Source organism: Terrapene carolina, unplaced genomic scaffold, assembly GCF_002925995.2.
Source record: "Terrapene carolina triunguis isolate 2854851 unplaced genomic scaffold, T_m_triunguis-2.0 Scaffold191, whole genome shotgun sequence".
NCBI lineage: Eukaryota > Metazoa > Chordata > Testudines > Emydidae > Terrapene > Terrapene triunguis.
This window is the reverse complement of record NW_020664542.1, coordinates 341,221-364,818: the sequence shown is the minus strand read 5'-3', so window position 1 is coordinate 364,818 and position 23,598 is coordinate 341,221. Positions and strand designations below refer to the sequence as shown.

General features: G+C 53.4%; 1 protein-coding gene across 1 annotated transcript in view; it reads right to left on the bottom strand.

The window, feature by feature from the left end:
* Window positions 1-531: 531 nt before the first annotated feature.
* Window positions 532-23,598, bottom strand: part of ADORA1 (adenosine A1 receptor) — a 69,830-nt gene continuing 46,763 nt past the window's right edge. Inside the window, exon 2 of the mRNA XM_024217775.2 lies at window positions 532-1,381. Within this exon, the coding sequence (XP_024073543.2) occupies window positions 688-1,381 (694 nt within the window). The 3' untranslated portion in view covers window positions 532-687. The remainder of the gene's footprint in view (window positions 1,382-23,598) is intronic.

Below are 23,598 nucleotides of genomic sequence, written 5' to 3'. Positions count from 1 at the left end.
GAAAATTAACTTTTCAGCAAAATAATTTGGTCAAATTTTGAAATGTTTCTATTCAACATGGTGCCACGGTGCCTCATGGGAGTAATAGTTTGGGTGCCTTATGCTCCCATTCTCTATTACAGACTGGACTCCTTGGTGGGACTACATCTCCCATGATGCACCACTCTCTCCCCCTTGATGAGGGAAGGGGCTGCATCACAGGAATCCTTATGGGAGATGTAGGAGAGAGGGACATGGGGATATTTACAACCTGAAGCCACTTCCCCCTTGTCCCGCTCTGTGCCCCGCTCCCGTCTCATAATCCTTTTAGATTTGAGCAGCCTCTGGCTGTCCCAGTTCTAAGAGCGAGCACCGCAGTGAGACCCCGGGAGCGAGAACCCGTCCGTAATGCTGCAGAGCTGCTGTCTTCCTTTTTTATTTGAGTTAAAGATAAATCACATCCTTGTCTGTACAATTCCCCTTGAATACCTAGATACACTTCGCCCTAAAAAAAAAAAGAACAGTGCAGGCTACAATATCAGAACAGTACAATGGCTGTGAATAAATAATGCCCTATGCTAGCTCAGGTAAACATCTGCTTGGTCTGACCATCTCAGGTCTCCTGGGTCACTGCTGCCCCCTCCCCATACTAGTCATTTACAATTGTGTGCGTGTGGAGGGGGTGAAGACAAGTTTGCTCTTTGGACATTAAAGGGACTTTTGTAAATCAAGGTACGGCACATCTGGGACAGCTCTCTCTAGCGGCCAGTTGCCTAGCTCGGTGTTGTCCAGGTTGTTAGTGTTCTTGTCAGTTTCACAGCAGATGTACTGGTGCCAGATTTGCAGGAACGTGGTCCTGAATTTTTGGATCCGGAAGGCGTAGACGATGGGGTTCATGGCCGAATTGCCGTGAGTCAGGAAAATAGCAATGTACGTCAGGATGCTGGGAGTCTGGCAAGACGGGCAAAACAAGGTGATGCAGTTGAGCGTGTGCAGCGGGAGCCAGCTCAGTGCAAACAGGAAGAGGACCAGTGCCAAGGACTTGGCGATCTTCAGCTCCTTCCCGTAATATTTCTGAGGATCCGATGAGTTGGAGGAGACCTTCTTGTCGAGCTGCTTGCGGATCAGGTTGAAGACCTCCAGGTAGATGATGAGCATCAGCAGCAAGGGAGGCAGCACCCAGACAAAGAAGTTGAAATAGACCATGTACTCCATGCTGATGACATTCTCGAACTTGCACCCGATGACGAACGCCGTGTGGCTGGCGTTCGCCTCCTGAGTCCTCCTCATCTTGTTCAGGTTGTTCCAGCCAAACATGGGGGTCAGTCCCACGAGCAGGGAAACGATCCAGCAGCAAGCGATGGCCGCAGCTGCTCGTCTGGGGGTCACTACACTCTTGTACCTGTGGAGGAGACAGAAAACACCACGTGGCGTTAGATATAGGTAGAATCGCAGCTTGGGTCACTTCTTAGCCCCATGCACTGAAGCAAAAGGGGATTTTGAGAGATCAGCTCCCACGGAGTCACCCAAACAAGTGGCCCAATCTGCAGAAGAGCCCATGATGGGTGCATGTGGGATACTGAACTCTTTGGAAAATCTGGCCTCAGCATCCACCCATACAGTGAATGCCTGAGGAGGGTGGTGAGAGTGCACCGGGAGGGGAGCACAGATCAAGGAGCTGAGATGAAATGGAGAGGCAGAGAGGCACTTGCAGGCTGGTCAGAGGCTGCAGAGGAGAAAGCTCCTGCGCTAGGGGGTGAGACTTTGTGGGGGCAGAGAGAGGGATGGGGACTGAATCTGGTCTTCCAGCAGTTTTACATTGACCTCAGAGGCCAGAGGCAGTTTTAAGCCCAAAGAGGGTGGGGGTCAGAGGGATAGCTCAGGGGTTTGAGCATTAGCCTGCTAAACCCAGGCTTGTGAGTTCAATCCTTGAGGGTGCCATTTAGGGATCTGGGGCAAAAATCTGTCTGGGGATTGGTCCTGCTTTGAGCAGGGGGTTGGACTAGATGACCGCCTGAGGTCCCTTCCAACCCCGATATTCTATGATTCTAATTGCTATGGGCCATTCAGTTCTAGGTTACCTGTTCGCAGCCCAGCCAAGTTAGCAGTGGCTGGAAGCAGAACACTCCACTCCCACTGGTGGGAGCATTTCACACTCACTTTGCACAGGTGCAAATGACACACAAGGGGCAGGGCAGGGCCCTGAGATCCTGTGACAAAGTTATCCCCTTGCAGTAGGTCAGGAGGGATTTTAAAGGGCCAGGACTGTAACCACAGCCTGTTATTTTGCATCACCGTGTGGCATAAATATCAGGTGACGCTGACATGGCAAAGTCAGGGTGTCCCAGCAGAATGACGTTATGGCTTTCTGGGGCTCTGCCCAAGGGAGCTCTCCAGCTCCATACGGCTGTGTTCAGCTGGTGTGGAGTGACCTGGGAAGCCCCATAGAAAAGAGTCCTGACACCGAGGCAACAATCATCAAAAAGCTTCCTTCCATACCAGCTGGTGGCTGGAGGAGAAATCAATCCGCCCCCTGCTGCCAGTAAGAGAAGCTTCTGGACAAGGGCTTTTTCATTTCCTAATTTGTCAGTTCCCCAGGACCATGCCTGCCTCTTCTTCTAGGCCTGGGCTGAGGGGCAGGAGAGACAGAGCATTGTCTAGGCTTAGGTGGTGCTCTGCACGGCTCAGCTCCCAGCACCTCTGTTTGTTCAGCTCTCCAACGCACCCACCTGCCACAGGAAAACATTCTGGGGTTGTTCCCCTTTTCAAAATATCGTCATGACCAATCAATAAAGCCTGGAAGGTTTTATTTCACCCCCCTAACAAAAGTTTTAGCATCAGAACAGCAGGCCTTGCCTTCCCTGCTTTTGCAGAAGATCTCCCAGGAGGGTGTGGAGGCGAGGAGCAAAAGCTTTAACAGTGCTTAACTGAAGGGATGGAGGTGTTGAAACTTTAACCAAGAATGCCTTTCTACCTACTGTTTGTTGGGCATTTCAATTGCATAGGTGTGAACACCAACAAACTGGAACGTAGCTCAGTCTGACTAAACCTCCCTCCCTCACCCATTGCTCAGGTTTCACTTCTGTGGTGCTGGTGGTATCATAATCCTGCCAGGTCTCCATAGAGTCTCCAAAGAAAAACTGGGGAGACAAGCCCAGTAGCTCGGATGCAAAAACCAAACCGAAAGGAATTGTACCACGCCGTCACTTCAGGGGGTTTTATACACAACAAAGCAAAGTAAGGGCTCAAACCCAATCTTTCCCCATTGCAGGTCACCTTGAACGTCAGCTCTCTGGGCTTTTGCTGTCCTAATACGCAGGATGTCAGAGTGTGGAGTGAGCCTAATGGAGTGTGTCATGGCCCACCAGAGCAGCGTGAGGAGGGGAGGTGCGGAAGGAAAGGCTGCTAATCTCATTAGAGCACTGAGCATAAATTATTCAGTAACCATAAGCGCGCTCTGGTGTATCTACCATCGGAGAAATGTTTGCTGCAGTCAATCCCCATTTGTTTCCCCTGCTAAGCACCTCTTGTCTGGGAAATGATTCCCATCCAACCAGAGGGGCAGGCTGGCTCCCACGGGAAGGACGGCGGGCCTGAGAATTGCTCGCTGTTCCCTTCGCGAGCTGAGCCCGTGTTCTGAGTCGGTGATTTATACTCCGGGAAGGGAGCAGCCTCTGGGAAGCAGCGGGTGACTCAGGAGAAAGGCGCCATGTGGCTTGAACAGCGAGGCAGGGGCCCCGGGAGCAGAGGGGACAAGGAAGGGATGGCTGGTGGCAAGCACAGGGGAGCTTGGGCGGCATCGCTCTCTACTCGGAGTGGTCCTGTGAATTTGGACAGAGCAGGGAAAAGGGGGATATTCCTCACTCAGAGCGATGGGGGGGGCAGGAACCTCCAGGGCTAGAGAGAACTTCGGGGGATGGGGAGCCCCTGGAAGGGCTGTGGACTGGAGGGGCAGTGAAGCTGGGATAGAGAGCTCCTCCAGGGAGCCAGGCAGGGGGCTGGGATGGGGAGCCCCTCAGGGGGAGCAGGGTAGGACATGCCCTGTATATGCCACATATTTTACAGATGTCTAAATACTGCCATTGGGACTATTTCTTGTATCCCTCTGCCTGGGAAGGCCAGTGCCCTCGCCACCCTGAGTCCGGTGGTGCCAAGCTCAGGGGAAAGGGGAATTATAACTGACCTGTTTCAACCCCTCTCACAAGCACCTACCTACAGCCATGCCCACATGCAGCCTATTCTCTCCGGCCCTCGCCAGGCTAGGAGCGAGCCACTGGGAACCCCCGATCCAACGGGCTGCAGCTCCCATTTCTTAGTGCTAGACAGTGGATTTTCTGGGAGTGGGGTGCGCAGGCTCCTGTTGATTTGAGTGGGAGCAGAGCGGGCTCCGTACCAGTCCCTGGTGCAGGCCCCTCAGAGCAGCGTCACTTTGCGGGGAGGGAATGGTGAGGAGGGGCTGTATCTCTGGCGAGGGGGATAGCTCAGAGATTGGGGCTCCTTTAATCTGCTGTGGGGCTTGGGGGGAGCTGGAGGTAGTTGGGGAGCTGGGCCAGTGCGGAGAGCAGGGGGGTGGGGTGGGCAGAGGGCGCGATGCATTGATCGCCACCGCATATTGCATTTTACAGCAGGGATTGGTGCTGTCTCAGTCTGATGAATGTGTCTCCAGTGCCCAGAGGCCCCTGGTGAGGAGCCCTTTCTGGGCTCGGACCCCGGACAGCAGCCAGGCAGCTGCTCAGACAGCATCTCTGCCATCTCCTGTTCAGAGCCTAGATATTTACAGGTTGTGTATTTGAACCCCAGCGGAGAGCGTGTCTACGGAAGGGAGCTCTGGCTGTGTCGCTCCTGCTTTCCACTAACCAGTGGCCATCTGGCTGGCATGGTATCCCAGAGGAGGGAAGGTGTTGGGGGGAGGGCCGTAGGGAACCTGCCTTTGCTGGATGCCTTCCCCACCCTGCACCAGAGCACTTTAGCCGGCAGGAAATGATAATCACCCTGCAAAGCTCTGGGGTGTGTGCAAGCCAGTGCTGCCCAGAAGTGATGGGCCTCCATCCCCCTAGGCTCCCCTGTGTAACGGTTCACACAGCATGCACCCTAGCTGCACGCACAGACACCCCCCCGTCTCACCCCATGCCACCAAACCCCATTCCTTGTGCTCTCCCGTCTGTCTGTATCCACCTGGGGTCTTGTCTTCTACTTAGATCGGAAGCTCCTTGGGGCGGGGGCTGTTATTTTGTTCCGTGTTTGTACAGCGCCTGGCACAACGGGGGCTGGGCCATGACAGGGGGTTCCTACGGACTATGGTAACACAAATAACACCTAGCCCCATGGTCCCCGCTGTACTCCACTACACCCTCCCAGTGCCCACACCCCCACTTCCCCACATGGCCCAGCCACGTCATGCCCAGCTTGCTAAACCCACCCCCTCCGCATCCCACATCCCATTGGCGACACCCTCAGCGCCTTCCCTACCTGTTGACACACCTAGATCACGCCCAGCCTCTCCATCCCCACCAACACAAAGATCCCGCCACACCCACTACCTATGCCCCAGGGAGACGCCCCACCACACACCTTCTCCTGCCTGCACCCCCTCCCCACTCACACAGGTCCCTTGCACACCATCTCCCCTGATCACACACACAGAGTGTAACCACCCCCCCGCCCAACCCTCCCACAATCCTACCTCCAAAACCCGCCCACCCACATACATCCTGCCCTAAAGCCCCCATCAGCCCTCCACACAACCCGTCCGATCCATCTTGGGCATTTGTAACGGCCACGCATCTGCACGTCACCCGCCATCCTGCCTGCTCCCGTCTCTGCATGTGCCCACAATTCAGTTCCCGGGACAGTACGGGTTTCACAAGCCATAGAGCACTCCCCTCCCTAAATTGCACTGGGGGAGAACAGACCCCAGGCTCAGGGACCCTCAGACAGCTCCTCTCCACAGCCTGTGGGTGGGAATACAAAAACGTCGGCAGTGGCCTATGTCAGAGATGGGATCAGAATGTGCGTGTGTGCGTTTGCGTGTTTCTGTGTCTATGTGTGCACGTGCATAGGCATGCGTGTGCCTGTGCGTAGGTGTTTGTGCGCGCTTCCCTCCCCTTTGTTACCATTATTGCTTTGTGCCCGAGAATCACACGTTGCACCACAGATAATGGTGCACACGCCTCCCGAAGAGCATGCAAGAAGAGGCAGGAGGAGTCAGTGACACTGGGAGAAGGGTAGGACAAGACTTAGAACAGCACTAGTGTAAGCTCACTTGGGAGACACTAATGCCTGAGGCTGGGGGCGGTAAAGTTTATTTCCACCATAAGAAAGACACACCCCACCCAGGTAGTGCCATCTACCGAACCCCTGACTTATCCAGATAAACAAACAAAGTTAAATAGTGGAATTAATAACACCTAACCAAATCAGAACCAAACATCCTACCCCAAGGATTGTCCCTGAAAACAGAGAAGCGTCAGAGATTCCAGAAAGTCCACTAGGGACTTGACTATTTTACATGGAAGGTGCCCAGATCCTATTGTGATGGGCAACAGCATAAAACTCTGACAGATAGATAGATGTCATCCCCTTTTATGTCATCCCCTCAAGCCCTCTCTGCTCTGCCAATGCCCCCCTGGGTACCCCTTTCATCTTCTTCCTCATGCTTCTTCCATCTCCACGCCACTCCCTCGCCTCATTGAAATCCCACCCAACACTCAACTCCAGCCACGGAGCCCATGAGAAGTGAGGGAACATCGGGGTGTGAATGGACCTTCATCCTCCTCTGTCCTCCATCCATCTCCAGGACTGTTTTTACCTTCATTTATGTCATCCTGAAATTAGTCCTCCTCAGGGCAGGACAGTGGATTTATGTGATACCCAGCACTTGTTCAGGTACTCGAAAAATCACATTAATAGCAAATACATTTGTTATTGTTATGCCTCATGGTTAGAAGTGGAGAACGGCAGAACAAGGAGAGACGGCTGGGAGTTAAAACCAGACTGATTCAAATTAGAAATCAGGGACAAATGTTTAACTGTGAGGATGACTGATCCTTGGAACAAACTCCCCAGGGAAGTGGCAGATTCTCCATCTCTTGATGTCTTCAGACCCAGACTGGAGCCTTTCTGGAAGAGAGACTTTAGCCAAACACACGTTATTGGGCTCAATACAGAGATAACTGGGTGAAATTTAATGGCCTGTGTTATGCAGGAAGCAAGACTAGCTGATGTAATGATCCCTTCTGGCCTTCAACTCTATGAATTTACACTTTTATTACATCCCCCTTCAGTGTCTCATCATTGTGCTAATGGGTTTTTCTTCTCTCTTGGTTCTCAGCTCCACCTATCACCATGATAGGGGAGCTTCACACTGAACAGCATAACACTCAAGTTACAATTACAGTATTTTTTCAAAACAACGTCTGCTTTAAAGCTTAGCCTGATTCCATTTCCAGCAGCCGCCTCTTATTGCGAGTCGGAGTCGATGGCTGAGCGTGGCCCTGTTGACATTAGAGAAATTTGTACTCATGTATTATCTATAATGATTCCATTCTCCAGGGCAAACCACGAATGGAGCCGGAAGACATGTTTCTTCATCCAAAAGGGTTTTATTTCTTACAAAAAATGTTTTTCGAGCAGTACAAACATTTTTACACAAAATTGCCAGGTTGTTTGGAATTTTTCAATTTCATTTGGGTTTCATTTGAAACAAAATATTTTCAGGTTTTGGGCCCTTCCCATTCTTTTCCAGTGGAAAAAGGAGGGGGAGGGAGAGATGGGGGAAATACCCTCAAAACTGCCCCTCCCCCCCAAATTATTAATTTAGATTCAAATCAAAATGAAATGTTTCCATTTTGTTTTGACAAAAAATGAAAAATTCCGGAGAAAATTTTCACATGAAACAAACGTTTTTGGTTTCTTTGGATTTTTTGTTTGTAGAAAATAGCTATAATTTTCCAAGTAGCCCTAGCAGATGCGCTGGACTCAAATAAAGTAATTCGTACAATGGTACATCTTAGTCCAGTAAGATCCCCACGGAAATAAATCAGTGAAAAGTTATCTAAAGAAAACAGGGCTCAGCTAATCACACGAAGCTGGACAAAGTGAGTGGGGACGGGAAAGTACAACTGAAATGCGGCTTATCTGAGTTATGATTACGCAGAAATAAAAGCCAGAATGGCTGCTGATCTCACGGAAACCCCCCTGACAAAAAGGCTTTGATCTCTGGCGGTTTAGGTTTCTGTTCCTTTTTCCCTTGCCTATCTGTGCTTCAGATCTTGCAGACTCCTGGAGGCCGCTGCACAGAGACGTGGAGAATGAGCGCTATGAAGAATTGTGAAACCTTAGATGTTTCTCCAGGAAGCGTTTAAAGGACACTTTGTAAAAAAGATAAACATTTATGAGGCTGAAGTTGGATACTTATTCCCAGCTGCTTGCTCACTGACTAGAGATAATCACTTATCGCCAGAGGGAGTCATAACGTAAACTTGTTAATTTATCACTGTTCTTTTACTTCTATGGTGGCAGCCCCCAAAAGGGTTACTGGGTACAGTCTGCATACACTGGAAGTGAGCCCCGGGCCCAGGGCTATGTCTTATGTTCCTAAAAGCTCACGCTTCAAGGTTTCAACCAGCCACTCGCAGGGGTCAGAAAGGGATGTCCCCCCGCAATGCGTTCTGTTTTGGGTTTTTTAAATCTCCTTTCTCTGAAGCATCCGAGCTGGCCCCAGCTGGAGATGGGACATAGGACGAGGAGCGCCAGGGCTCTGTGGTGGCACTGAGCGGTCGCTCTCTGAGGTGCTTGGCTGGCTGTTTCTTGCTCACATGCCCCGGGTCTAACTGATCGCCGGATGTGGGGTTGGCAAGGAATTTCCCCCCAGGTCAGATTGGCCAGGGCCCTGGGTTTTTTTGCCTTCCTCCACAGCTAGGGTTGCCAACTTTCTAATCACACAAAACAAAACACCTTTGCCCTGCCCCCTCCCCGAGGCCCCGCCTCCACTCACTCCATCCCCCCTTCACTGGGCTGGGGCAGGGGGTTGGGGTGCAGGAGGGAGTGAGGGCTCCAGCTGGGGGTTCAAGCTCTGCGGTGGGGCTGGGGATGAGGGGTTTGGGGTGCAGGAGGGGGTGAGGGATCTGGCTGGGGGTTCAAGCTCTGGGGTGGGGCCAGGGATAAGGGGTTTGGGGTACAGGAGGGGGCTCCGGGCTGGAGCCGAGGGGTGCGGGAGCAGGCTCAGGGCTGGGGCAGGGGGTTGGTGTGTGGGAGGGGGTGCAGGCTCTGAGGGGGCAGGGATGAGGGGTTTGGGGTGCAGGAGGGGGCTCAGGGCTGGGGGTAGGTGGTTGGGGTGCAGGAGGGGGTGTGGGTGCCGGCTCTGGGAGGGGGCTCAGGGCTGGGGCAGGGGGTTGGGGTGCAGGCTCTGGGAGGGAGTTTGGGTGGGGGCTCAGGTGGGCGTGGGTTGTGGGAGGGGGTGCGGGGTGTGGGCTCTGGCTGGGCAGCGTTTACCTCAGGTGGTTCCCAGTCGGCGGTGCAGTGGGGCTAAGACAGGTTCCCTGCCTGCCCTGGCTCCAGGCGGCTCCGGGAAGTGGCCAGCATGTCCGGCTCCTAGGCGCAGGGACAGCCAGGCGGCTCTGTGCAGTGCGTGCTGCCTGCGCCCACAGGCGCTGCCCCCGCAGCTCCCATTGTCCATGGTTCTTGGCCAATGGGAGCTGAGGAGCCAGCACTTGGGCAGTGCGTGGAGCTTCCCTGATCGCCCCTGCACTGCAGGGACATGCCGGCCGCTTCCGGGAGTTGTGCGGAGCCAGGCAGGGAGCCTGCCTTAGCCCCACTGCGCCGCTGACTGCACTTCTAGTAAAAAAACGGATGCCTGGCAACCCTATCTGCAGCATGTGGGGCGGGTCACTTGCCAGGATTATATGGGTCTCTCTCACATAATCATTTCTTTGCCGTTGTGGGGGCCTTGGGCACTGGTGCACATCAGACCCTCCTTTTCTCTGCCTGTGGCCCACAATAGTCTAGTCTCCTGTGGGCTGTAAGACTTTGGTCTCATTTCAGTTGTGTGGTTTAGTATGTGGGTGCTGGGTGGGGTTGGTGTCCTGTGCAGGGCCGGTTCTAGCTTTTTTGCCACCCCAGGCAAAAAAAAAAAAAAGAAGGGGGGGCAGAAGCAAAAAAAAAATAAAATGGCAGCTGCAGGGAGCATGTGGAGGGCGGTCAAGGCGGCTCGGCAGCTCGCAAGGGGGTGAAGGGCGGCACCCGCCCACTCCCTCCGCCCGTGGGCAGCCAGGCACTGCAGCCCGCTTGCAGCTGGGCGAGAGGGGCTCTCCCCTCCGGCCTTGGGGTGACGCTCCCGGCCGGGCAGGCGGAGCCCCCGGGGGCTGCAGGAGGTGCTGGCTCAGCCACTCCTTTAAAGGCGGCGGCCGGGCTGGGCTCAGAGCAGTGCGGGAGGCGGAGGCCGGTGCAGGTGGCGGGGAGTGGCGCGTCGTGGAGAGCCCGGCGGCACGGTGAGCAGCAGGGATCACTAGTTCCTGCCCCCCCCAGGTCGGGGTCCGTGCCCCTTCAGGGCTGGGCTGGCCGCCCCAAGATTGGCCGGAATGCCGCCCCTTACAATGTGCCGCCCCAGGCACGTGCTTTCTCATCTGGTGCCTGGAGCCGGCCCTGGTCCTGTGATACACGAGAGGGCAGGCTGGATGATATGCTGGTTCCTTCTGACCTTAAACTCTGTAACTCCAGAAACCACAGCTCCTGCCCCAGAGAGCTCATGTGACGGCTGCCATCTTGGCTAGCCCCAGGGATTGATTCAGGGATCTCCACAGCTGATGAGTCAGCTCTCTAGCTTAGAGCTGTAACAGACTCACACCCTCTGGATCAGGCACAGAGGAGTACACAGCACACACCGCCAGAGGGTTCTGGGCCAAGGATGCTCATTTCAAATGTCTGAGAGCAGCAACCGTTCAGACCCTGGCTGAAACCCCCTACATGAGAGCCCTCATCAGGGCTAGCAGCCGGGGACCTCCAGAGCTAAAAGCACGAGCTGCTACAGCTTGAGCTCCAGAGGCTACCTCACCAGGTGGGACTGTACCAGACTCCCAGCCCCTGCGGATCAGACACAGAAAGGGCTCTATAACCCGGGAGTCACCCTTACAGACCTATGGCACAAAACATGGGAAAGAAGAGAACTCGAGCTTGACTGATGGACAAGACAGTCTGGTACAGAGAGTCTCAGACACAAAGAATGTCTCCGAACTGACACCATTGCCAAGAAGGTGGGAAGAGTTCCAACTTCTCCACCAGACAGGCTGCAAAAACACAACCCACAGAACTCTGCATAAACTCAGCCACAGAGTCCAGCACCTCCTGCTGTCTTCTCACTTTGTAGAGAAGAACTGTTACATCGGGGACAGCTGCATGGGCCACCGAGAGCAAGACCGGATGCACAGCACCCTCCTCCAAAGCATTCATCCCGGTCACGCAATGAGTCCTGGATGTACTGATGGCAACCCAGGCCACCAGCTGCGACGCTGACCCCAGGCGTGTCTGGGTGGTATGGAGAATAGACAACAGCTGGGACCCTGCCTCTAAAGAACTGTCAACATCTCCCATGAGTGGAATCTACCACCTACGCTACAGCATGCGGAAGCTTCGCCTTAGACTTTGCAAATTACCCGGGTCTACGCTCCCTCTTCTAAGCAAGCTTATTGAAAATCTAGCGAACAGTGTGCAGTGCTAACTGCCAGTATCCTGAATCTCTGTCAAGCTTCAGGTCAGGGGATGGTATGGAGACAGCACCTGTTGCTCTGGTGGGTGGCCTCCTCCTGTCCGTAGGCATGGGATGTCCATCCACACTCATCCTGCTGGGCCCCTCTGCAGCTTTTGATTCTAAATCCTCCTGTCTCACCTGTGGAATGGAAACTCCCGGAAATGGCTCAGTCCTTCCTCTCAGGGTGAACCTGGACAGTGTAAGTGAGGCACCAGGGCCAGGGTGGTGAGCGGGGCTCAGGGGCGCAACTGGCAGTGGGAGTAACACAACTAAGTGGATAGCTCCCAAGCAGTCAGGTCAGCACCACGGGGAAGCAGAAACATCCACAGATACAATGAGACGTGTCGTTTCTTTTGTGTAAATGCCACAGTGCCTTTTTTTTTCAAAGCCTGATCCAAAGCCTGTTGAAGGTAATGGGAGTCTTTCTGTTGGGCCACTAATGACCTCCTTGTGCAACCTGCGATGGAAAAGCAATGGGGTTAGACGGAAGCTGCTATTCTCCACCATCTCCCGTCAGCTTCCACCTGCCAGGAACCTTCGGTGCTATCCAGAACCCACCCAATGCACCGACACGCAGGAGCCCCCAGGCTGCCACTGCTTCTCTGCTCCAAAGCAAAACATATGCCTCTGAATTAGATGCATTCCCAGCAACTCCAAATAGCTGGTCATAAGGGCTATGAATAAACAGGGCCTGTCATAAATATAGAGAAAAGAGTAGCATAAAATCCCTCCTTGGCAGCTGTACTGAATCGCTTTACCTGTAAGGGGTTAAAAAGCTCAAATAACCTAGTTGGCACCTGACCAGAAGGACCAATGAGGAAAGAAGATACTTCCAAATCTGGGGAAGGAGGATTTGTTTGTGGCTCTCTTTGTTTGTTCCCTCTCCGGATGGAGGGAGAGACCAAGCAGGTACAACATCTCCTAAAAATATACCAGGAATGATCCATCTAAATTGCAGAAATTGTAAATAGGGCAAGGAAATGCGTTAAGTGATCTTTCGTTTTGGCTTGTGAATTTTCCCTATGTTAAGAGGTAGTTTTATTCCTGTTTTTGTAACTGTGAAGCTGAGTCCAGAGGGGAGTCCTCTGTATTTAAAATCTTTTTATTACCCTGAAAAGTTACCTTCCATCCTGATTTTGCAGGTGTGATTCTTTAACTTTTTTCTTTATAAAATAAAGTTCTTCTTTTAAGAACCTGATTGATTTTAGTGTCCTGAAGATAAAGGGTCTGGTCTGTACTCACATTGCTAAGGCAATTAGTTGGTATATTATTCTCAAACCTCCCCAGGAAAGGGGGTGAAGGGGCTTGGGGGGATATTTTGGGGGAATAGGGATTCCAAGTGACCCTTCCCTGAATTTTTGTGTAAATCACTTGGTGGTGGCAGCAATACCATCCAAGGACAAGGAAAGGAATTTGTGCCCTGGGGAAGTTTTTAACCAAAGCTGGCAGAATATAAGCGTAGGGGGTCTTTCATGCGGGTCCCCACATCTGTACCCCAGAGTTCAGAGTGGGGGGGGGAGAACCCTGACAGGGCCATTCTAGATACTGTTGTGACTAGAACTCCATCATGCCTGAGAGAGCTGTGAAAGGGCGACTTGTGGTTAAAGCACCTGGCCAGGAGTTGGCACAGCAGGCTTCTATTTAAGGCTCGGCCTCAGACTCCTTGCATGACCACGGGCAAGTCATTTAAACACCGCTTGGGTCAGTGCCCTTGTTTGTTTCATCACAGTGGGTGACGAGGGCAGGAAAGGGCTCTGCACATGCACATACAATGTTTCTTCTCCTGCCTTTTTTTAAACCTTAGGCCTGGCCTACACTGCAAAGTTCAGCGGGGAGAACTCTGTCGGTCAGGGTGTGATTTTATTTACCAGTCTTGTCATACAGGACCAGCTCCATTGTGGATGCAGTTACACCAGTGCCTTATCCTAGTACACATATGCCCTTCCCATGCAGAACTACTGTACCAGCATAAAGCTTCTTTATACTGCTGTAAGTGAGCCCACACTAGGGTGTGGGTGTGGGTGGTGGTACTGCTTTAGCTATACCAGTAGAGTTAACTCAGTGCAACTTACTAGTAGAGACAAGGCTCTAGCAGTGCCAGGAAGGTCAGCACTCTGTTGGATATGGAGAGGCTCCTGGCTATTTAATCTTAAACACAAAAGCTTTCCTTTCAGCTCTTTATTCAGGCGTTTGAGCATTAGCAAAAGCAACCTGAAACCACAGGCCCTGACCCCGGCCAGTATCCAAGCAGCTCAGGGGGCTGCAGCAGAGGTGGCTTTCAGTCCCTTTGCAGCTCCTTGATTCGTGGGCTGTCCAGGGCCCATCTTGCTACCTGATATTAGCTAGAGCAGTCGAGGGGGAAAAGGGCTCACCCACTTTCATAGAATCATAGAATATCAGGGTTGGAAGGGACCTCAGGAGGTCATCTAGTCCCACCCCCTGCTCAAAGCAGGACCAATTCCCAACTAAATCATCCCAGCCAGGGCTTTGTCAAGCCAGGCCTTAAAAACCTCTAAGGATGGAGATTCCACCACCTCCCCAGGTAACGCATTCCAGTGCTTCACCAACCTCCTAGTGAAAAAGTTTTTCCTAATATCCAACCTAAACCTCCCCCACTGCAACTTGAGACCATTACTCCTTGTTCTGTCATCAGGTACCACTGAGAACAGTCTAGATCCATCCTCTTTGGAACCCCCTTTCAGGTAGTTGAAAGCAGCTATCAAATCCCCCCTCATTCTTCTCTTCTGCAGACTAAACAATCCCAGTTCCCTCAGCCTCTCCTCATAAGTCATGTGCTCCAGACCCCTAATCATTTTTGTTGCCCTCCGCTGGACTTTTTCCAATTTTTCCACATCCTTCTTGTAGTGTGGGGCCCAAAACTGGACACAGTACTCCAGACGAGGCCTCACCAATGTCGAATAGAGGGGAATGATCATGTCCCTCGATCTGCTGGCAATGGCCCTACTTATACAGCCCAAAATGCCGTTAGCCTTCTTGGCAACAAGGGCACACTGTCGACTCATATCCAGCTTCTCATCCACTGTAACCCCTAGGTCCTTTTCTGCAGAACTGCTTCCTAGCCATTCGGTCCCTAGTCTGTAACAGTGAATGGGATTCTTCCGTCCTAAGTGCAGGACTCTGCACTTGTCCTTGTTGAACCTCATCAGGTTTCTTTTGGCCCAATCCTCTAATTTGTCTAGGTCCCTCTGTATCCTATCCCTACCCTCCAGCATATCTACCACTCCTCCCAGTTTAGTGTCATCTGCAAACTTGCTGAGAGTGCAGTCCACGCCATCCTCCAGATCATTAATGAAGATATTGAACAAAACCGACCCCAGGACCGACCCTTGGGGCACTCCGCTTGAAACCGGCTGCCAACGAGACATGGAGCCATTGATCACTACCCGTTGAGCCCGACGATCTAGCCAGCTTTCTATCCACCTTGTAGTCCATTCATCCAGCCCATACTTCTTTAACTTCCTGGCAAGAATACTGTGGGAGACTGTATCAAAAGCTTTGCTAAAGTCAAGGAATAACACATCCACTGCTTTCCCCTCATCCACAGACCCAGTTATCTCCTCATAGAAGGCAATTAGGTTAGTCAGGCATGACTTGCCCTTGGTGAATCCATGCTGACTATTCCCGATCACTTTCCTCTCCTCTAAGTGCTTCAGAATTGATTCCTTGAGGATCTGCTCCATGATTTTTCCAGGGACTGAGGTGAGGCTGACTGGCCTGTAGTTCCCCGGATCCTCCTTCTTCCCTTTTTTAAAGATGGGCACTACATTAGCCTTTTCCCAGTCATCCAGGAGCTCCCCCGATTGCCATGAGTTTTCAAAGATAATGGCCAATGGTTCTGCAATTACATCCGCCAACTCCTTTAGCACCCTCGGATGCAGCGCATCCGGTCCCATGGACTTATGCTCGTCCAGTTTTTCTAAATAGTCCCGAACCACTTCTTTCTCCACAGAGGGCTGGTCACCTTCTCCCCATACTGTGCTGCCAAGTGCAGCAGTCTGGGAGCTGACCTTGTTCGTGAAGACAGAGGCAAAAAAAGCATTGAGTACATTAGCTTTTTCCACATCCTCTGTTACTAGGTTGCCTCCCTCATTCAGTAAGGGGCCCACACTTTCCTCGACTTTCTTCTTGTTGCTAACATAGCTGAAGAAACCCTTCTTGTTACTCTTAACATCTCTTGCTAGCTGCAACTCCAAGTGTGATTTGGCCTTCCTGATTTCACTCCTGCATGCCTGAGCAATATTTTTATACTCCTCCCTGGTCATTTGTCCAATCTTCCACTTCTTGTAAGCTTCTTTTTTGGGTTTAAGATCAGCAAGGATTTCACTGTTAAGCCAAGCTGGTCGCCTGCCATATTTACGGTTCTTTCTACACATCGGGACATTTTTTTCCTGCAACCTCAATAGGGATTCTTTAAAATACAGCCAGCTCTCCTGGACTCCTTTCCCCCTCATGTTATTCTCCCAGGGGATCCTGCCCATCAGTTCCCTGAGGGAGTCAAAGTCTGCTTTTCTGAAGTCCAGGGTCCGTATTCTGCTGCTCTCCTTTCTTCCTTGTGTCAGTAGGGTTACCATATTTCCACAAGCAAAAAAGAGGACACTGGGGGGGAGGAGCCCCGCTCGAGCCCTGCCCCTGCCCCACCCCATCCACTCCCTCCCACTTCCCACCCCCTGATTGCCCCCCTCAGAACCCCCAACCCTCCCCGCTCCTTGTCCCCTGACTGCCCCCTCCTGGGATCCCTGTCACTAACTGCCCCCCTACGACCCTACCTGTCCCCTGACTGCCCCGACCCTTATCCACACCCCCACCCCATATTCACACCCCCGCCCCCAGACAGACCCTCGGGACTCCCATGCCCTATCCAACTGCTCCCCGCCCCGACAGGACCCCCAGAACTCCCGACCCATCCAACCCCCTCTGTTTCCTGCCTGCCTCGACCCCTCTCCACACCCCTGCCCCCAACAGCCCCCCCAGAACCCCAGACCCATCTAACCCCCCCGCTCCCTGTCCCTGACTGTCCCAACCCCTCTCCACACTCCTGCCCCCCTGACAGCCCCCCCCCGAACTCCCGACCCATCCAACCCCCTCTCCCTGTCCCCTGACCAGGGCCAGCTTTAAAGACCCCAGGAATCGAGCTGCGCTCTGGCCACAGCTCCGGCCGGGGTTGCGGGGCTTGGGGTCGGGCCGGAGGTGCTCAGCCGGTGCCGGGCTGGTGCGCTCGGCTGGAACCGGGGCCACTGCCCTGGGGCCCGAGCAGGGCCGGAGCGGCTGGGGCCGCCGGGTGCCGCTCGGCCCGGGCCGGAGGGAGCCACTCGGCCAGGGCCGCGCCTCCCTGGAGCTCTCTTCCTCGCGCCCCCCCCGCCCCAGCTTACCTGCTGCTACCTCCCACCTGCCCCTGCTTCTTTTCAGACTTCCCGCGAAGATCTGATTCGCGGGAAGCAGGGGAGGGGGAGGAGCAGGTGGGCGGAGCGTTCAGGGGAGGGGAGGAGGGGGAAGACAGCTGGGGGCCGGACAGCATGGTAAGGCTGCAGGGGATGGGGGGAGCCGGGAAGGGGCTTTGGCTGCCCAGCGGCACTTGGCCGCCGGTTTTCTGTCTATAAATAGCCGATCGGGGGGAAATCCCGGACATTTTTAGATTTTTAAAAATCCCCCCCCGGACGGCTATTTATAGACCGAAAAGCCGGACATGTCCAGGGAAATCCGGACATATGGTAGCCCTAGTGTCAGGATCCTGAACTCGACCATCTCATGGTCACTGCTTCCTAGGTTCCCATCCACTTTTGCTTCCCCTACTAAGTCTTCCCCGTTTGTGAGCAGCAGGTCTAGAAAAGCTCTGCCCCTAGTTGGTTCCTCCAGCACTTGCACCAGGAAGTTGTCCCCTACACTTTCCAAAAACTTCCTCAAAAACTTCCTAAAAAAACCCTCTCTCTTACCTTAACCCCATCTCTGCCGCACAGACCCCCAGAGAGAAATGCGCTCGGGCCTTGTCTACACATAGGGGCAGGGCCGGCTTTAGGCCAATTCAACCAATTCCCCTGAATCGGGCCCCGCCCCTAAGAGGGCCCCGCACCCAAGCCCTGGTACGGCGTACCGGCCAGAGCCGGTGCGCCGTACCAGGGTGGCCCAGCTTCCCCAGGGGGCAATTTAGAGGGCCTGGGGCTCCCAGGCCCTTTAAATTGCCACCAGAGCCCCACTGCTGGAGCCCTGGGGTAGGGCTGCAGGGCTCTGGGGGCTATTTAAAAAGTCCGGGGCTCCCGTTGCTTCTACTGCCCCGGCCCTTTAAATAGACGCTGGAGCCCCACCGCTTTCCCAGGGCTCCCGCGGCTATTGGAAGGGCTGGGGTGGTGGAAGCAGGGGAGCCCTGGGCCCTTTAAATAGCCCCCAAGCCCCAGGCTGCTGCTGCTACCCTGGTGGGGGAGGGAGGAGGAGGGGGCACTTACCGTACAGGGTGGGCTGTACCCGCACCCTCTGCTCACACCAGCCCCACACCCCCTGCCCTGCCAGCAGCCAGCCCCTGTCTCCAGCCAGCCCCGCACCCCCTGCCCTGCCCGCACCAGCCCCGCACCCCCTGCCCACAGCCAGCCCCTGCCGCACCCCACTGCGGCCCTGACCGAAGCCAGCCAGCCCCACACCCCTCCCGTCCGCACCAGCGCTGCACCCTCTGCCCTGCCTGCAGCCAGCCCCGCACCCCCTGCCCTGTCTCCAGCCAACCCCTGCTGCCCCCCCTGCCTGAAGCCAGCCAGTCCTGCACTCCTCTGTCTCCAGCCCTGCCAACCCATGCCGCACCCCCCTGCGGCCCTGCCTGAAGCCAGCCAGCCCCACACCCCCTTGTCTCCAGCCAGCCCCGCACCCCTTGCCCTGCCTGCAGCCAGACCCTACCTCCAGTCAGTCCCTGCCCTGCCTCCAGCCAGCCCCATGTCCACTGGTGCCCTGCAGTTCCCAGGGCAGTAACCCTGCACACCTGCTTCAATGTGGGGGGGCAGGGAGCAGCTGGGACCCACACATGTGAAACGGAGCTCATTTCTAGTTCAGGCCCATCTTTTTAAAAAAGATCTTTAGGTAGGGTTAACATACATCCATATTTTCCCGGACATTTCAGGCTTTTTGGTTCTTAAATCGCTGTCCGGGAGGAATTTTTAAAATTTAAAAAATTCCTCCTGGGAAAATACGGACGTATGGTAACCCTGTTGGTACAAAAAATACATACTGTGGCACATCCCTTAAATCAGAACTTTTTATAGGGAACCGGTTGCTAAGAAATGAAAGGCTTTTTTTAACATGGTTTTTTTTTAGTCATCCCTGCCGGGGCCCCGCCAAAAATGTTCGAATTGGGCCCCGCACTTCCTAAAGCCAGCCCTGCATAGGGGAACAGTGCTGCTGGCTTTCAGGATCTCTGGGCATGTGCTCAAGTGGCTAATCCGGACTGGCATAGTTTCCCTGCTCCTGGTGCAAACTAGCCAGATTAAAGCTAGCTCGAGCACATCTACACATGCAGGGGTGGCCAGTGGAGAAGAATGCCCCACTCCCCCCTCCCCCCCCCCGGGCGGCCCTGCTTACACCAAGCAACATCCTGCTTCCTAGTCCTGCACTGCCCACTGATGCTGCATTGGCTTTACAGACACAAGCTGAACTAATTGAAGGCCACTGGAAACCAGGATTTTGTGTCCCCACCCTGGGTTTACTCTGGTTTAACTAAATTGTTTTTTAAACTGATTCTAGCAAAACCGATACAAGTCCGGTGCGTGTCCAGGGCCAGGAGTACAGCGTGTTATATTAATAAAGACACTCGGATGTTTACTGGTAGCTCTGCTGGCAGCAGTGTTCATGACCCCAGAAGTCACTGATTGCCAGTTTTGATGGAAATGTCCTAGCGACAGCGATGAAGAGGAATACAAAAGAAAAAAAATCCACGTTGCAGAAATTGACCAGTCCTTCCTTCTCCTGTCCACAGTGCCCTTTCAGCTTGTCATCTCGCTGTTTGTGTGTTTTCTTAGCGGCTCAATGAGTGGAGTTGGATCTGACTAGCATCCTTGTTGGAAAAGCACTAAACGTTGGATAAACAACAAACGGCGGCAAAAAATAAAAAAATCAGCAGAAACGTGACCGGTTCTGTGCTTCCAGCCTTGTCAAAGCGACGGGGAGAAACCGGGTCCAGGGAAAGCAAAATGCAAATGTGACAGCTGCATTTGCTTAGGCCTGATAATTAAAGCAGGAGAATGACTCTTCAGGACACCTGTATGGAAATGACTGTGCCCAGGGGAGGAGGAAAAGGCAGGGGTGAGAGGGAGAGAATTTATGAAGGCAAATGGGCCAAGTCGGCTGAAGAATAAATGGGTAAGTGAATCTGTCCTACTGTAGTGAGAGCAGGCAACATAAGACGAGCGAGAAAATGACAGTTTTGCAGAAAGCGCCCAGTGAGGGTAAATTAGGATGGCATAGTCGCTAACATTTTCAAAAGCATCTTGCCTACACATAGAAGTTATATCCCTTTAATTATACCCATACAGTGAAAGCTGGGCAGCTTCCCTGGGGCGGATGAAGTTATCTGGGTATAAAAGCAGACACCAGTGTAGATGATTCCCGTACAGGATGATCACATTTACACTAGCCAACACTAGGGGTTGTAACAGTGCCACTCACCCCTCCTCCCCCGACACTGGTACAATATCTGTGTGTAGTCCCAGCCTAATTGAATCCCAGCTGGCTTCTCTAACGACCTGCTCCCCCACCTATCTCGCCTGTGGGGCCCAAGCCAGCCGTAATGCTCAGAGCAAGCTACTGGAGTTGGGTCCTGCACAAAAGGCAGCCCAGGGGGACCAGGTCAGGAATTTTTTGGTGCTGATTGCCGTGTATGTCCCATTATACCCAACAGTCCAGTGTTCTACCAAAATCTGCACAAATTCCAGGGAAAACAGGATACTTCCGAACTCATATCCCATCCAAGAGGCCATTCCTACAATATTTACGGTACATGCTCAAACTGCTCCAGCTTTCAGGCTGCAGGGGTCTGACTTTTCACCAGCTTTGCACCTTGTGTGTCCTTTATAGGGTATGTTTACACTTCGAGCTGGAGATGTAGTTTCTCCCACATCTGGTACTGGGACAAAACCAGATGTGCTTTTGTCCAGTGTTAGACAGGAGACACCATTTTTAACAGTGCGCCGCTCTTTCTCCTCTGGCATGACCTGGAAAGCACCATGCGTGTGAGGTCATGCTGCTGGGGGCTGGGCAGTGCACCCTTAAAGATGGTGCCCCCTCCAGCAGCATGTCGTCACACGCACTGTGCGTGCGAGGTCACGCCAGCAGGGGTGAGGCAGTGCACTCCTCAAAATGGCATCCCTTGCGGGGCGTGACCTCACACGCACTGCACATGAGAAGTCACGCCGGCGAGGGCCGGCCCACGCTGCTTCCGGAAGTAATGTCCGGTGTTCTGGGAATGTGTGTGAGGCTGCCGTAGTGTAGACGTGTCCAGAGTGGTACAAACCTTTCTGTTCTGATTTGGGTGCATTTCACGGATGTAAATGACGCATGGCTCAGGGCGGGGTTGACCCAGGCTCAGCTGCCCAGGGAGGCTCAACTGCACCTGCTCTAGGATCTTCAGTCTCCAGGCAGATGCTTTCAAGCAGGGCCGGCGCAACCCATTAGGCGACCTAGGCGGCCTAGGGCGCTACAATTTGGGGAGTGGCGACCGCAGCGGTATTTCGGTGGCGGGACCTTCCGCCGCCTCTGTGGGGGGCGGCATTTCAGGGTAGAACCTTCTGCTGCCTAGGGCGGCAGAAAAGCTGGCGGCGCTCCTGCTTTCAAGTCAGCACTGAACCATGTATTAGGGTCCTTAATACAGAATGCCTATTTCCCCATCCCCTGTATGGCTCAGAGTGGAAAGCCCTGGGAATTAGGACACACAATGCCCTCAGAGCATGGATGGCGAGGAACCTGCCCGGCCTTCTCCCTGTTCCTCACACACCCACACCTGCCCAGCTCTGGGCTCGGAGAGTCACAGGGACCACAACAGGGACTCTGATCCCCTGTACAGGCCTGTCACCAAAGCAGAGCTTGCTGCGGATGTTAGCAAGTTCTCCTGGCTGTCTTTGCATGGCTGCCACGCATGGACATATGGCACTGATTCAAAGCCAGACCAAGCAGAGCAAGGACGAGCAAATCAAGGTGAATTCCAGCACGCGAGGCCAACAGATCTCTCCTGATGGATAAATGAGAGCGACAACAAACAGGGAGCCATCGGCACGAATTCGCTTTGTTCTACACTTGCTCCGTCACTTCGCCTAAGGCTTGAAGAGGAAGGGGATGAGAACGCTGCTCCCAGCGTTATCACAGCACAGGGCGTTTCATTTGAAAAGGGCAAGGCTGCCTGCAGGTGAAACTGAACCAGTGTGACTCCATTAACCTGTGCACTGTTCTGTCTGTGTGGCTGAGCTGCTTCCAGTCTAACTCACCCGGTTCCCTGTGCATCTGGTGTCCCCACTCCCCCAGTCACAGTCCCTCCAGGGAACACGGGCCGGCCCTCTGACTCCAGTTCCACCGACACAGCCTCAGTGCAGGGACTGGGGAGAAATGGGTCAGAACTGTCTGGGAAAAAATTCTGGGGCCAGGTCATGTTGTCAGTTGAGCACACTCAACTTGCAGCGTGACAGGGCCCAGGCTCAACTGGCTAGTCCACACTAGCCACAGCCATGGCCTGGCTTGGCCTGGTTTCCACTCCTTGCTGGGACTGTGGGTGAAGACACTTGTGTGGTAGAAGGGTGCCCAGCTAGAGATCTGGAGGGTGTTTTACAACGCCTGGCCTCCCTTTATAGAGAGTCACCGGAATCATACAGAGTTGGCACTGCTCCCTGACTGGTTAACTGAGGTTGTTTAATCCGTTAGGACAATGAATGAGTAGTGAATACAAATCGGGGACCACTCTATGCAAACAAAAGCTCAGATGTCAACAAATAGGAACTAACAAGGGATATTGGCACAGTTAGACTGCACACCTGTTTGGACGCTGAACAAGTGTTCACAAGCACTGTGACTGCAGGCTCAGGCCAGTTCTAATGCATGTTAAGTAGAAGACACATTTAGCCCAGAACCTTCATAGATTCCAAGGCCAGAAGGGACCACTGTGGTCATCTGGCCGGACCTCCTGCATAGCACAGGCCAGAGACCTGCCCTGAGTTAATTCTTGTTGGAACTAGAGCAGATCTTCTAGAAAAACACCCAGTCTTGATTTAAAATGTCCCAGCGATGGCAAATCCACCTCAGCCCTTGGCAAGTTGTTCCAATGGTTAATTATCCTCACTTTAAAAACTGCGTCTTATTTCTTGTCTAACCCAGTCCAGCCACTGGAACTTGTTATACCTTTGCCTGCTAAACTGAAGAGCCCTCTCTTCGGACACTGCTGTTCCCTAGGACCTTAGAAATAGTCACAACGATACCCTGACTGGGGCGTGTTAATTGAGAGTTGATATTAGGCTCAGTGTAGGATGGCCGGTGTTATATAGGTAGGGCCCTACCAAATTCATAGCCATGAAAAATGTGTCATGGACCATGAAATCTGGTCTCCCCCTGTGAAATCTGGTCTTTTGTGTGCTTTTACCCTCTACTATACAGATTTCACAGGGGAGACCAGCGTTTCTCAAATTGGGGGTCCTGACCCAAAAGGGAGTTGCTGGGGCGTCACGAGGTTATTTTAGGGGTTGATCGTGGTATTGCCACCCTTACTTCTGTGCTGCCTTCAGAGCTGAGCAGCTGGAGAGCCAGGGCCGGCTCCAGGTTTTCTGCCGCCCCAAGCGGCGGAAAAAAAAAAAAAAGCCCCCCGGTGGCACCTCCGCAGCAGCTCAAGCGCGCCGCTCCATTCTTCG